The following is a 14,887-nucleotide window of genomic DNA, read 5'->3' on the forward strand; positions in this document are numbered from 1 at the left end:
TGTGTGTCCTAGGGTGCCCCCCTGCCCCCGTATATAAAGGAGGGAGGGGGAGGTGCAGCCGGCCCCCAAGGGGTGCGCCTGGAGGAGTCCTACTCCCACCGGGAGTAGGACTCCCCCTTCTTGCCTTGGTGGAGAAGGAAAGGGGGGAGGGGAAAGAGGAAAGGGAGGCGCCCCCCCCCCCTCCTTGTCATATTCGGACTAGGGGGAGAGGTGGGCGCGGCCTACCCTAGCCGGCCCTCCTCTTCTCCCTCATGGCCCATGTAGGCCCAATAACCCCCGGGGGGGTTCCGGTAACCCCCCGGTACTCCGGAAAAATCCCGGTTTCTCCCGGAACAATTCCGATATCCAAATATAGGCTTCCAATATATCAATATTTATGTCTCGACCATTTCGAGACTCCTCGTCATGTCCTGGATCACATCCGGGACTCCGAATTCGGTACATCAAAATATATAAACTCATAATAAAACTGTCATCGTAACATTAAGCGTGCGGACCCTACGGGTTCGAGAACAATGTAGACATGACCTAGAACTATTCTCGGTCAATAACCAATAGTGGAACCTGGATGCTCATATTGGCTCCCACATATTCTACGAAGATCTTTATCGGTCAAACCGCATAACAACATACGTTGTTCCTTTTTTCATCGGTATGTCACTTGCCCGAGATTCGATCGTCGGTATCCAATACCTAGTTCAATCTCGTTACCGGCAAGTCTCTTTACTCGTTACGTAATACATCATCTCGCAACTAACTCATTAGTCACATTGCTTGCAAGGCTTATAGTGATGTGCATTACCGAGAGGGCCCAGAGATACCTCTCCGACAATCGGAGTGACAAATCCTAATCTCGAAATACGCCAACCCAACATGTACCTTCGGAGACACCTGTAGTACTCCTTTATAATCACCCAGTTACGTTGTGACGTTTGGTAGCACCCAAAGTGTTCCTCCGGTAAACGGGAGTTGCATAATCTCATAGTTATAGGAACATGTATAAGTCATGAAGAAAGCAATAGCAACATACTAAACGGTCAAGTGCTAAGCTAACGGAATGGGTCAAGTCAATCACATCATTCTCCTAATGATGTGATCCCGTTAATCAAATAACAACTCATGTCTATGGTTAGGAAACTTAACCATCTTTGATTAATGAGCTAGTCAAGTAGAGGCATACTAGTGACATTATGATGTTTCCGGTTAATACAATTCTAGCATGAATAATAAACATTTATCATGAAATAAGGAAATAAATAATAACTTGATTATTGCCTCTAGGGCATATTTCCTTCACGGCCGTCCCCGCGCGTCGACTCCCCGTGGTATGCGTCGCGCCGCCTCCCTTGAGGCGGGAACGCCACCATCCGCGTCGGTCTTCTTCACGCCGTCAGGTTCCTCGCCTACTTTGAGCATCGCCGCCGCGCTACTAACTTAGCCGCCGCCGCCGTCAGTCCGCCGCCGCTGCTACCCCCATAGCCGCCCTTCCACCCCCTTCGTCTTCTTCCAGCACCAGCATGTCGCTAGCATCACCATCATCTACCACGACCACTTCATCTACTTCGACCACCATTGGTGACATCGGCTCCCATGCCGATTGGTGCCACAACCGTCGTCGAGTTTTCTTCTCTGCTGGCCCTCCGACTCCTCGACATGGCATACAGCTCATGCAGGTCACTCATCTACGCATGCCCGGTGCTGGCAACACCGATGCATGCCTTCGTCCATGACGTGTCCCCGGGCCTGGCAAGCCTGGTCGGCGCTTCATCAACTTCGTCTGCGTCCGTCTACGCATGCCGGGTGCTGGCAACACCGATGCGTGCCTTCGTCCACGATGTGTCCCCGAGCTTGGCAAACCCGGCACGACGCCTCGTCAACACCGTCTTCTTCCCGGCGCACCACTACTTCGACACTACTGCGCCCATGACTAACTCGGCTTGCCTTCGGATTCTTCTTCAGTCTCACCGTCTGCGTCACTACCGTTGCAATTGCGGGGGGTGTTGAGTATAAGGGTTATTTAGGAAACGTAGGATAGCGTAGGATTTATTCTACCTTGACTCGTACTCCAAGATGACCTTATACTCCTATATATATATGTCCATGAAGCTCAAGCAATACAACAATTATTCAATCAATCCTCTCTCTTTCTTCTACTCCCTCCGTTCCTAAATATAAGTCTTTGTAGAAATTTCATTATGAACTACATACGGATGTATATAGATGCATTTTAAGTGTGGATTCATTCATTTTACTCCGTATGTAGTCCATCCAGTGGAATCTCTACAAAGACTTACATTTATGAACGGAGGGAGTAACAGTCTGCATGATGTTTGATCGAGTAAATAGCAAAAAAAAAACTATCACAATTCACGTTAAGGTTTCAAAAAGATTACCACTTTAAAAAATAGTTGATACATAACTGCTTTTTCTAAAGAAAACACTGATGACCGATTAGACAAAAAAATTGTTGATATGCTACCACTTAAAAAAATCGCTGATACATACCGGGTTTCTCTAATTTTGTTTTAGAAAAAAATACTGATGAACGATTAGACAAAAAAAATTTTGAATTTGCGGTGAGCGTGGATCGAACACGCGACCTTCAGATCTTCAGTCTGACGCTCTCCCAACTGAGCTATCCCCGCTTCTTGTTTTAACAACTGGTTAGTGATCTAATGGCTTATCATTACGTATCAGCAGGAGACGAGCGGTATCTATCTTGGAGTTTTGGCCTCAGACTCTGTTAACCATTCCCGGTCTTGAATGGTTTGGGCTCACACGGACGCGCTTCTCATTGTGGCCCAACACGGTACTCTTGTCAGAGGCCTCATTATGCTCACCCCGGAGCATATCCTCGACTCTGAAGCCGTATTGAACAAATCTGTGGGTGCTCTGAGTCTTTTATACGTTTGTCCATGTTAATCCGGACGCAAACATTGCAGCTCATATTGCTTTACTGTCAAGCATGCATCGATGGAACGTCCGGTCTGCTGCAGCTGGAGCTCTCAGGTGCCGGTGTTCCTTGCAAGTTGTACTCACCATGGCTCTAATCTACCTTCATCATCAACATAAGCTACAGTACATTGATGTTCCAAATAAAAGCCCTGTGGTGTCACAAAATCTGTCAAGATATCAACCAGAGATGACACGGATACTGTGCTGCCTTCAAACAATACAAACGGCAGACATGCTCAGCGACAACGACAAGCATATCTCTCTGCCTCTGTACACCGGATACGACCGGTCTGTTGTTAACCTTACTTAATTATTCGCGCCATTACAGATCGGCATCTACTGTATAGCAGTATAATACAAAGGTCATGCATATATATAACACTCTATGATCCATGATCACCTACAACAGCAGCAGTCTAGCACTAGGGCAACAAAAAACAAGGGAACCATGCCATGCCATAACATGGAAGGTAGGCAGGCACATCATCACAACAAAAAGAAGCAAGGTATTAGACAGGAAGGAGCTTTACATTTGATGACAGTAATGGCTTAGCTTGGCTTGGTTTTGGCTGGGCTTACTCATCCATCAGTCCTCTCAGCTGGTTCAGACCGACTGAACATCATCAGCTCATGGCGCCAATGCCGGTGCCGCGGCTACCTACCATGGCTTCAGGTCGCCCTTGGGGCCCTGGGTCCAGTTCAGCGCCTTCTGCCCCGGGGTCAGGTACACGCTCTTGCTGTGCGGGAGCTTCCGCGCCAGCCCGTTCAAGATCTGGTGGAAGGCGTCACCGGGCTGCGCGGGCTGCGGGAACAGCATGGCCTGCTTCATCGACGGGTTCGCCAGCAGCCGCTGCTTCCGGAGGATCACCTCCATGGGGATGGAGGTCAGGATGGTGTCAAGCTTGGGCACGTCGTCCTCCGCGACGAACACGCCGATCTCATCCCACGGGATGGCGTCCGCGAAGGGCAGCACAATGTCGTCCGCGATGATCACCGGGATGCACCCGAACACCACGGCCTCCACGAGACGGGGGCTCCACGGAGCCCAGCCTAGAGGGCACAGGCAAAAGATGGCGCGCTGCATGTCCTCGTAGTAGGTGGGCGGATGGTCCGTTGAGATGTCGAACAGAGGGTTGTTCTTGAAGTTCTCCCACACCGAGGCACGGGCGCCTCTGCATTGCATATATAGAAGGTACGTCAAGACTTTTGTGCCCCAATAATCCATTAAGAATGATGATTATGAGGAGTACCACATGTTTCAGATGTGCATACCTTGCATAGTAACCACCCTCGGGATCATTCGCCGTATCGTAGAACAAACCACGGAAATACACAAAGATGGAACGCGGGGTCTCCGGGGGAACAAGGTGAGTTTTCATTTTCTGGGGAGGAGCATATGGTGGGATATTGATTGAGCCCTCCTTTAGGCAGACATGATCCTTCTGCCCGAATGTCTGGACAAGTGTAGCGCGGCGAAGCAATGGAAGGATCCCCCGTTCAATCGCCTTTTCTTCCTGAACCACGGCAATGCCAAATGCATGTCAGAGAAAGATTCTACTAGAACAGAGCATGCAGTTTGTTTCCAAATATCTAACATAAAATGCAGACTAGGCTACATAAGCGAATGAACAGTTGTCGAAGCCCATGGTAGTACAAGTGTGCAAAGTATATCCATTCCATGATTCAGTGGTAATATATAGTAGGAAGATTCAGGTTTCCCATGTGTGCTCTATGACTCACCTGATAATGGAAGCATGCCCCAAAGTCATGCGGCACGACAAAGAAATGATCAGCACCCGCCGTCCGGTTCCAATAAGGCCAGTGTGATGAGATGAACTGAACCGCACTCCTCATGATCCGCGGGGACTTGAAGGGCAAGGGATGGCCCCACGGAGTAAGGTCGCAGGTCGTGTACACCGGAGTGTAGAACCAGTCGGCCTCCTCCGGGTTCATGGTCCGGATCGCGCTCGACAGCAGGAACCGGTGCATGAATATCTCGGCGGCAAACATGTGGCTGAGGCACCTGGAGTCCTTGGCCACCATCTTCTTGTTGTACTTGGTGGGGAGCTCGTAGACGTACACCTTGAGCCTCCCAACGGGATCATCCTCCAGCACATCACCAGCACTCCCTGAATTTCCACCATAAACATGATGAGAACCAAGTACTGCCGCAGCACAATCATCATAGCTAAAAATTACAGAGCTATGGAACAGTTTGAGTGGGCTGTTGGTAGAGTATATGGCAACGCAACAGACAATTTAGACTTCCAGTCCATAATCGCAGGGAGGTTTAATAATACAGTAAGCAGTAATGTCTAAAGTTTGGTGATTGAGGTAGGCGCCCATGCTTATCTACAAAGTCAGACATGCTCTCCCTGTCGGTGACCAAAGTCGGAACATGCGGCGCATAATAAAATCCTATCAGGGTTTCGAGATCTTGGGCGAATTGGTCTAGCGGCCGCAGATCTCATGCCGCCCGCCTTCTTCCCCAACCCCAACCAGCAGGATTCGCTCCAAAAGCAGTACGGATTGATGCCCCCAAATCAGATCCCATGCACAGCGGAAACGCACAAGGAACCGCGGATTTTTGGGGATCAATCGAGCTCGGTGGCACAAGCATTGCGCCAGCAGGAAGAAGAACAGTAAGGACTACCAGAGCATCAAAGGCTGGAAAGGAAAAGCGAGCATTTTTTTGCTCTCTCCAGCTGAATCGCGCATAGGAGAAAGGTACACACCTTCGATCCTCTCGGTGTCCTGGCCCCTGACGACGACGCCGGAGCAGGAGAGGAGCAGCGCGAGCGCCGCCGCGAGGGCCAGCATCGCCCGCGGCTTCTCCATCGCCGCCGCCCGCCCGCAGCTCCCCGCGCGCCTCCCTGCTCAGCGCCAAGGAGGACGGAGGAAAAATACACAGGCAGAGGGTGGGGAGACGGTCGAATCTGCTGCCGCGCGTTGGCGAGCAGGGGAGGGAGGGGAGAGGGGAGGGGCGTCGGGTGATAATAATGCGGAGGAGCGAGCGGGGCGGAGGTGGAGGCGGAGGGTGGTGGTGGTGGGAGCCGGCTCGGCTCTCGGTGTCAATGATGAGCTAGCTGTCGGCGGAGCAGGTTGGTGGGACGCTCACCTCAAGTCCTCAATACACGCGCGCGCGCGCAGTAAATCCAGCACCGTACTGTAAATGCTCCACGTACCACGGCCCACGTATTTAGGGAAGCCGAGCACGTTACTCGTGGCGTGCACGTAGTGATCCTGACAGGTAAAATGAGATATACAGTTCCTGTTCAACCCCCCTCCCTCTCATGTTCCATCATACGCAGAAAGAAAGGCGATCTCACCTCCTGCCGCCACGGCGCCTTCCTCCGCCGCGGTTCTCCGGCGGCTCCCCTCCACGGACGACCTTGGCCGACAGTGGTGAGGGGGGTTATCGGATCCACGCATGTGGATTGTTTTAGCCATTAGTTTCTTAGGCCTTGTACAATGAAAGGTGTTTAGGAAAGATGCTTAGAAAAATAAACCGAGTTTTTTCTGAAGCACCGGTGCCTATTTCTACAGGAGAGACGCTTAGTTAAGCGTCTATCCTGTACAAATAAGCACTGGTGCTTAAGAAAAGCCCGATTTATTTCTCTAAGCACCTTCCATTGTATAAGGCCTTAGGATTTTGGGTTGCTCATAGTCATGGCTTCGGTGGTGCGCCGACTAATAAATCTTCAGATCTTTTTCTAACGAGGCGATCCGCTTTTGGGGTGGATTTGGAAACCAGACTGTTGAAGTAAGGATGGTGCGGCGGCGGCGGCATTCTCGTGGTGGACTTGTGTCCTCGGGCTCCGCTGTTGCGACGGCGTTTGCTCCAGCGCCGGCGTGAAGCTTGGGAGGTAGTCCAGGAGCAGATGCAGATTGTGATCTGCATCGACGGTATCTGGAAGATTGTGGATTTGGGTTCGTGGTTTGTGGCAGGCAAGTATGGTTTCCTCCTCCAACGTCTTAGTTGGGCAGGGGTGCCAGATCTGGAGTTCGACGACGTGTCCGGGGTGTTGCCCCGGTCTGATTCGTTCAACGGCAATGGCTTCGCTTTTATTGGCGAGCCACCTTGGAGGTCCGCAAAAGCTGCATATCAGCAATGGAGCCGCCTCGAGCTCGGGTGTGAAGGTGATCCGTCATTTTCTCCTTTAGTGGCTGCTATGGTGGTGCCAGAGGCAGGTGACGGACGTTGGTGTCAAGCTCAGAGGTTTCTTCAGTCTTGTCTGTAATTTTACTTCTTGGCTGGTGTTTCTGTGTGCAAAGGCTACCGTTCTGATGTCTTTTCAGGTCGGTATGTACGTGACTTATACAATGATCCTTATGATATAAATGAGACACATATTACCTTGCAAAAATGAGATGTACAATATAATTCTATAGGAAAAGGCATCCAATCTACTGCTCCCTACCAAAATATTAGGCCTTTTTAACACTGATATTTTTTTATACTGAGGGAGTACATTGATCAAATAGTAGAAGTACCACGGCCACGTATTTAGGGATGAGGATCATTAGCTTAGCCGAGCACGTCTACTGGTGGCGTGCACCTAGTGGTCGTACTACCTAAGATGGGATTATACAAAGTAGACGAGCTTATATATACACGCATACACTTATTCCTATGAACACATACCTTGTTTGGCTGTCCCTGTGAGCATCTCTGAAAGGTTGAGCCGACAAATCATCTTTTTTTAAACCCATCACAGATGCAAGCTCTTGTATATACGCGCATACACTCATCACTACCTTTATGAGCACCTTCGAGAGACTGAGCCGGCATATCATTTTAAGATTGACGAAGTCATTGAAGGCGCCTCGTAAAACGTCTCCTCCCACTGAAAAATGCATCGTCGAAAATTCTGAAATAAATCTAGAAAAATGCGAGCACCAAGACTTGAACCCTGATGGGTTGGGGATACCAATCTCCTACTAACCATTCAAACACATGTTTGTTCGCATGAGTTCCTTTTTAGAAAAGGCCCGACTTTACGGGTCAAACCAACAAATGCATATAGATAGACCTAAAAAAGAGAGGTCGATAATGATAAAAAGGCATTTATGTCGGATCAACCTCCCGAAGAATAAATTGTCACCGAAAGTTTTTTTTTGTCAAAACGCCGAAAGATTCATACACGAAATATCCTAATAACCTCTAAACTAAAGGGAGTACCTAGAACTCATCTAGATGAGATATAATTTGGTCTCATTCACTTTGAAAATAAGAACAAATACAACCCACGTCAGCACACACGCATCTTATAGCATCACATCCAATGGCTATAAAAGGTGAATGAGACCAAATTATATCTCATCTAGATGAGTTCTAGCAAAACTGCTAAACAAAACTCCACCGAAGGATGGCACCAATGTAAGGAAGTGGGAACCGAAAGACCAGACCGCATAGGAAAGTCGTCATTATCACCATACCGACAAAACCCTGCAAACCCTAATTGTACCGCCAAGAGATCGGCGTGAATCTACACCAATGGGTCATCGATGCCGCCACGGCCGACATCATAAGTTATATTTTGCTCTCAAACAGTGCTTAATGAGATCTCGCCAGCCCATCTCTCTCGACCTGCGCCAAGGGGAGGAGACCTCATCTGCCGTAAGCACCGTAGCGGTGGGTGATAAGGATTACGACGAGTGTAACTACGGCGGTGCCCCTTCGATAATCAAACGCCGTCAAGATTACAACGAGCCAACACCACCGCAACCACCGTTCCCCTACATCAATCAATGTAAACTACTTCCTCCGTTCCCAAATAATTGTCTTTCTAGCCATCTCAAATGGACTATAACATACGGATATATGTAGACATGTTTTAGAGTGTAGGTTCACTTATTTTGCTCCGTATGTAGTCACTTGTTGAAATCTCTAGAAAGACAATTATTTAGGAACGGAGGGAGTAGTAGAGAAATTACGCGATTCCATATGGGTGATTTGCTTGCCGCAAAATTGATTTCGCATCGCTGGTTTTTATCACAAAACTGTGGCGCTTATTTAAATCTCAAGAGTAGCAACATATCTTTATGCTCCTATAGTAGGCAATGCAAGAGTCGTGTGAACGGCCGTTGGGATTAGTTGATTATAAGCGCGCAGAGGAGGGCGAAAGTTAGGCTTTTTCTGGCAGACGTGGACGATCAATCATCCCGGGAGACGCGGAGCGGAGATTACTCCGGTGAGTAAAATCCAACCGGACGCCGCCGACTGGAACGGCGTTGCACGTACAGTTGGCCCTTTTTGGCGGGGTCCAGCGAGCCAAACCGCGTGGCATTCAAGAGTCCTTTCCGTCGGTGGGAAACGCCATGGCCATGGCCATGCATGCTTGCCGCACAATCAATCCAACGCCGTGCCGCCTGTCCTCCGCCTTTGACTTCTCGCTCGGTCGCTCGTCGCCGTCGTTGGCTGGTGTTGTTCGTGTTCGGCAGGGGTACCTGGTTAGGTAGCATACGTAGTAGACTACACGCAGGGGAGGGGGGAGGGGAGTAGGTCGTCGTCGGTGGTAAGAAGACACGTCTTCTTCCCTGCGTTGTGTTGACAGTTGACCCGCACGTACGATTTAAACTGGGCATGTTTGGTCCCTGACCTGACCTGATCGATCGATACTGCAAAGAGAGGTGATCTGGTGGACGGCACGCCCATCGGCCGCCGTCGGCTCTATTTCAAACAAATTCACACAACACACAAATCTTCAAAAACGGGCAAGGAATTCATATATTAAGAAATAAGATACCACGGAAACAAGATCCGAGTCACGGAAAGATGTTTAAAATCCAAAGACATTGCACATTTTATAGACAAAAAAGACATGTTACAGACACTCGTCCACTGGGAATTCTCGTTGCGTTATTGTTATTTTCTCAATTTTCTGACACCCCCATATTCTTGTCTCTTCCTAGGATATCTATCATGATTAAATATCATTCTTATTCGCTCCCATCTAGAATGCTTATCATGATTTAACAAGTATTCTTATTCTTATTCGTCTTCCCTTTCCTATTACCAGCTTCTTTCACAAAAATGCTGGTTGGTGCCGCTACGTGTGCAAAACCACTGCCACATCATCCACCAAACATTTCTAAGCCAGCAAAGAGACCAAATTTTTGTGGTTTATCAAGTTGACAAGTCATGTCGTATAGGAGTATAGTATTAAAGTTGGGTGATCAAAAGTATGGTTGGACAAAAAAGGCCTAAGAAAAGAAATACACAAGAATACAATATATACAGCTACAGAGCAATTTTTATTAGCATACGGTACTAGTTTCGCTAGAGAAAATATATGGGAGAACCTCCTTTTCCCTTTTAGATCAAGGCCTAACAAAAGTGAGCCATGACACAAAAGTCGTGACATCGACTCTCATTTTCCATAGGAGCCAACAAACATCTGTTGGCCAATTCGGTCACATGTCCGAGCTATTCTTTTTTGCTTAATGCATCAGCAACACTTGGACAGGGACTGCAACTAGCTAGATGCCTAATTATTTATTACTCCAAGTGTCAATCACTTTTCATAAGACAGGCTACCAGATGAAATCACCTTTAATAAGCACGGCTGCAGGTGGAGCTCTTTTACAGTACAGTACCCAGCACCTGTGTTAGTTGGCATCTACTGCTTCCAATTGCGATTATATGTCAAGATCAAGCCTAGGATTTTTTTTCTTCTTGAAAAAGATGTGATCTATTCCCCTCTGTTCTGGTTTCGGGAAGTGACAAAATTAAGCTAATGGGAGGCCCAGTCGCCAAGTGGCCACTGTATCAGGCTGATATTTGCACCGGCTGTCAAAGTTGGTGGACTAAAGTGACCGGCTATCTCAAAAAGTGACCAGTTTATAGCAAGGCTCATAGTAATCCGGATTTTCATAAAAGTAGAGGTGTAACCTGAACATTTCCAATTTTCTAAGGCAGGCCTGACGTTGACTCCAATTCTCAGAAGGGCCAACAAACATCGGTTGGCTAATTCAGTAACATGTCTGAACATTATTCCTTGAGAAATCAGCAACAGTATTTATACAAAGACTGCAACTACATGCCTGGATTGTTACTCCAGACCCCCAGATGAGATGACATTACTTGTTACAGCACTTCCCCCTCTTCTCTACTGTTTCTGGGGAACATAGAAGGGGGGCAATAGAAACATCAGCTGGGTGGGTCATGTACCACAAGTCCAGAACATAACTGACAAAGTATAAGCAGGTTTCACAATCCGGAAACGCGACCCTGTCTAGAGACAGCAACAGACAAACAATCCACAGGATTGAAATATTGTAATTTCCATTATGACATCCACATACAACGGACAAAGCGCACAATGGCTGTCATTTCATCCTCCAATGAAGAACAAGAAAAGAGATGAAGTTGAGGTATGCAGCCATGGAGGTATAATAAGCGCACAAAGTACGCCAAGTTGTATTATTTTATTAAAAAGGACATCCCTAAGGTTCGAGACATGCTACCAACGCTTTAGAGCATAATTAGTTTGCCGCCAATTTTTGGCTTGCCAAATGTTGCCATTGCCAAATATTGGCAATACCAAGACTTGCCAACTATTGGCAACTTTATAAGAGATGGGCACAAACCAACCAAGTACTCCCTCCGTCCGGAAATACTTGTCATCAAAATGAATAAAAAGGGATGTATCTAGATGTATTTTAGTTTTAGATACACCCCTTTTTGTCCATTTTGATGACGGAGGGAGTAGTAGGCAATATTTGGCACAATGCCAAACATTGGCATGCCAATTTTTGGCAACAAACCCCACCGGGCCAGCAGTCGAGTTCAGGAGGGGAGGATTTGGTCAGCCTACATGGCTATTTGAATTTTGAACTGAGATTGGTAAGAATAGTTTATTTCATTCCAACCTTAGCAATGAAGGTGATGGAAAAGAACACAACAACTAAATGAACAGGCAACTAAATGAGGCAGTGAATTCTGGAGAAATAGCCTCAATTTGATCTGTTAGTCTGTAACACAAATCCCAGGTATCTCATATTGTCCAACAGCTATGAATAAAGCCACACATGAGCCCTTTTTGGCCTATGTTTTCTTCAATTTAAACACTACAAATTAAGGCTTTCTTGGAATTCTGTTACTATAGGATTCTCAAGAGCACACAAATGTAGCATGACTAGCAAACGACAAAATTTTCAAGCAAATATTATAGAAGATGCGCCTGTCGCGAGAAGTCACAGAAACATATATGTACAAAATACTTCTCCGAAAAAGCATTTTGCAAGATAGTACAAGACTAAATGATAGCACATGTCTCATATGTGATCAACATAAAGAAATAAAACATCTGCATAAGCACCATTTTCAGCTAGTGATCATATGGTAGTAGGAGAGTGGTACCGGGTCAAAGCCAACAAAACAAACATTTAATCATCTCGCTTTGTATCCCAATCCTTCATCTTCTTACTTCCCTTTGGTTTAGCAATAGGTGCATTCATGCCCGCCATTTTTGCATTATATTTTGTTCGCAGCGGCCCGTTTGTAGCCCATCTGAAATTCAACAAGAAATAAGTAAGGGCCATGATCCTTGTTATAAGATCAGAATGAGTGCCCTTTTTAGCCAAAAACAAACTACTCCCTCTGTCCCATAATATAAGAGCGTTTTTTACACTACACTAGTGTCAAAAACGCTCTTATATTATGGGACGGAGGGAGTAATTGATAAATACCATCGACAAAGCTAGAATGACAAAAAGAGGGACAAATCAGGCATGCCGATTGAAGGACCAGAGAGGGGCTATTAGTATTCAGCTGAAAAGCATACACGGTGTGTCTTCTATTTAGGCAAGTAAGCATTGTCTGGACAAAGTAGTGGATAGATGGCACATGTTCTACTGATAAGCAATATGACGATAATTAAACAGGCCGGCTGAACATTTTCAGGTAGAAAACAGTAATGCCATAAGAATGAGTACATACGGTGCATCCCAGTCAGTAGTGTCCTCGTTAACAAGATGTGTCCACTTTGTTCTGCCACTCCGCCCGAAATGCTTGACTTGCATGACCTTAGGCAAGATGCTCTTGTCCATCTTATCTTCACCGGTGGGCGCAGAGAAATCACGGGTGTATATAGCGTCTCTACCAGCTGACTGACTCACGTCATCACCACTCTCCTGGAAGAAGGCACCCTTGTGGTAGTACTTTTGCATAAAGTTCCACTTCTGTTTGGACTTCTGGAGAGAAGGTTTCGGGTTCTTCTTCTCCCACTCCCGGCGCTCCTCCTCAGTCATATTCCTCACCTTGTCAATCTCTTCCTTCTCCTTCAACCTTGCATACCTTTCCTCCCTGTCCCTCTTAATCCGCGCCATCTCACGGTTCTTCCATGACTCATACTCCTCAGCTTCGTTCAGCTCATCATCCGTGTCGACATCCTCGATGCTAGCATCCTCGTTGAGCGCCTTCTGAATGTGCTCATCCTTCCTGATCTCCTCCACCACAATCTGCCTGGTCTCAATCTTCCTAGCCTCGAGCCTCTTCCTGATGTTCTCCTCCGCCTGCCGCTCCTCCTCCTCGAGCCGCTCGCGCTCGGCGATGGTGTCCCGCTGCGCCTTGGGTATGAAGACGGGCTTCACCATGGCCATGCCCATCTGCTCGTCCTCCGAGTCGGTCTCGTACTCGGACTCCTCCGACTCCTGCACGTCATCCTCCAGCGGCTCATCCTCCTGCGGGAGCAGCTCCTCCTCCTCCTGCGCCCGCAGGCGCTGCCGCTCCTTGATTCTCCTCCGCCGCTCCTCCTGCGCGTCCTCGTCGTCCTCCTCCTCCGCCTGCGCCTCCTGCCTGTCCCGCTCCTCCTCGGCGGTGGACACGATCTCGGCCTGCCGGATGCGGCGGTGGTCGGCCCTGAGCTCCTCCTTGTTCTCCGCGCGCGTCTCCGCGAGCCGCCGCAGCCGCCGGTCGTCCTTGGGGGGCCGGTCCCGGTCCCGGTCCCCTTCCTCGGCCTTGGGGAACGCCTCGTCGAGGGAGACCCTGGCCGCGCGGAGATCTATGTCGTCCTCGGCCTCGTCGGCCCACTCGGGCTTCTTCCCCGGCCAGTAGCGCTTCACCTTGGTCTGGCCGATCTTGCCCCGCAGCTTGTCGCGCACCGCGATGGCCGCATCGCTGACCCCCGCCGCCACGGACATGGTGCTCGCGCTCGGCCGCTGGACGGTTTGAGGCGGTGACTGGGAGGGGGAGCGCGGTGGAGGCGGTGTCCAACCCTAATAAAGCGAAGACAAATCCGAGTAGGCTAGGGTTTGATTGCCAAGGGAAGGAAAGAACCGCGTCTGATATGGATCCGGTGGAGGGGAGGAGACGGAAGGGCTCCTGTGGCGGTGCTTTGGTGGGGGGGTGGGGGGTGGGAGGGGGCAGAGGCGGTGGAGGTGGAGGTGGAGGTTCCGGCGGCGCCGCCAGAGGAGGTCGAGCCTTCCGGAGCGGGGATGAGATCAGGGAAGCCGGGGGCGCCTGCGCCTGAGGCCTGAGGTGAGGAGCTTGGAGGGCCGCCTGAGGATAGAAAAGGGCCCTGAGCCCGCATACACCGCCTATAGCCAGACCAAGCGGGCCACCTTCCCGCGGCCCACCGCCGGGAATTCTCTCGGCCCAGCTACTTTACAATCCAAAATCAAACACTTTTGAATTCCCTAAAAAAACTAAGCAGCTTTAAAATGCCATCCAAACTACAAACGGAGAAAACCTATCTGACTGATGTTCACTGCGTCAAGTTGCTGGAAAAAAAAACGCCATCCACAAAGTATACCTACCTAGTTTGAAATGTTTATTAAAAAAAAAAGACTGGCATTTCTTAAGGCCCAAGAGATGCTAGTTCACCCACCAGGCCAGTAGTCTAGCTCAGGAGGGTCTGCCCGGGCGTCAAAAAACAGTTCTGCGTCAAAAAAAACACAGTTTTGCCATATGGGAGCTTGCGAGTATCTG

At 48.8% G+C, this 14,887-nt stretch overlaps 2 protein-coding genes and 1 non-coding gene across 3 annotated transcripts; all 3 read right to left on the reverse strand.

The window, feature by feature from the left end:
- Positions 1-2,572: 2,572 nt before the first annotated feature.
- TRNAF-GAA (transfer RNA phenylalanine (anticodon GAA)) lies at positions 2,573-2,645 on the reverse strand. The gene has a single exon. It is a non-coding gene; the product is annotated as a tRNA-Phe (tRNA).
- Positions 2,646-3,224: 579 nt separating this feature from the next.
- LOC100682498 (probable glucuronosyltransferase Os01g0926600) lies at positions 3,225-6,004 on the reverse strand. Its single transcript, XM_044495641.1, has 4 exons — positions 5,691-6,004; positions 4,696-5,084; positions 4,228-4,469; positions 3,225-4,127 (listed from the first exon to the last, which is right to left on the reverse strand). Exons 1-4 carry the CDS (start codon positions 5,791-5,793, stop codon positions 3,614-3,616), a joined length of 1,248 nt encoding a protein of 415 aa, XP_044351576.1. The 5' UTR covers positions 5,794-6,004; the 3' UTR covers positions 3,225-3,613.
- Positions 6,005-12,111: 6,107 nt separating this feature from the next.
- On the reverse strand, positions 12,112-14,380 carry LOC123072089 (microfibrillar-associated protein 1). Its single transcript, XM_044495645.1, has 2 exons — positions 12,899-14,380; positions 12,112-12,469 (listed from the first exon to the last, which is right to left on the reverse strand). Exons 1-2 carry the CDS (start codon positions 14,098-14,100, stop codon positions 12,346-12,348), a joined length of 1,326 nt encoding a protein of 441 aa, XP_044351580.1. The 5' UTR covers positions 14,101-14,380; the 3' UTR covers positions 12,112-12,345.
- Between the last annotated feature and the right edge of the window lie 507 nt (positions 14,381-14,887).

This window comes from Triticum aestivum, chromosome 3B, assembly GCF_018294505.1.
Source record: "Triticum aestivum cultivar Chinese Spring chromosome 3B, IWGSC CS RefSeq v2.1, whole genome shotgun sequence".
In the NCBI taxonomy this organism is placed as follows: Eukaryota; Viridiplantae; Streptophyta; class Magnoliopsida; order Poales; family Poaceae; genus Triticum; species Triticum aestivum.

Coding starts and splice junctions, on each gene's coding strand:
- LOC123072089 (XM_044495645.1), bottom strand. CDS start 14,100: ATGTCCGTGGCGGCGGGGGTCAGCGATGCGGCCATCGCGGTGCGCGAC. Junction 12,470..12,898: donor ACTACTGACTGGGATGCACC/GTATGTACTCAT, acceptor GTTGAATTTCAG/ATGGGCTACAAACGGGCCGC.
- LOC100682498 (XM_044495641.1), bottom strand. CDS start 5,793: ATGGAGAAGCCGCGGGCGATGCTGGCCCTCGCGGCGGCGCTCGCGCTG. Junction 5,085..5,690: donor GGACACCGAGAGGATCGAAG/GTGTGTACCTTT, acceptor GTGGAAATTCAG/GGAGTGCTGGTGATGTGCTG. Junction 4,470..4,695: donor GGGCATGCTTCCATTATCAG/GTGAGTCATAGA, acceptor GCCGTGGTTCAG/GAAGAAAAGGCGATTGAACG.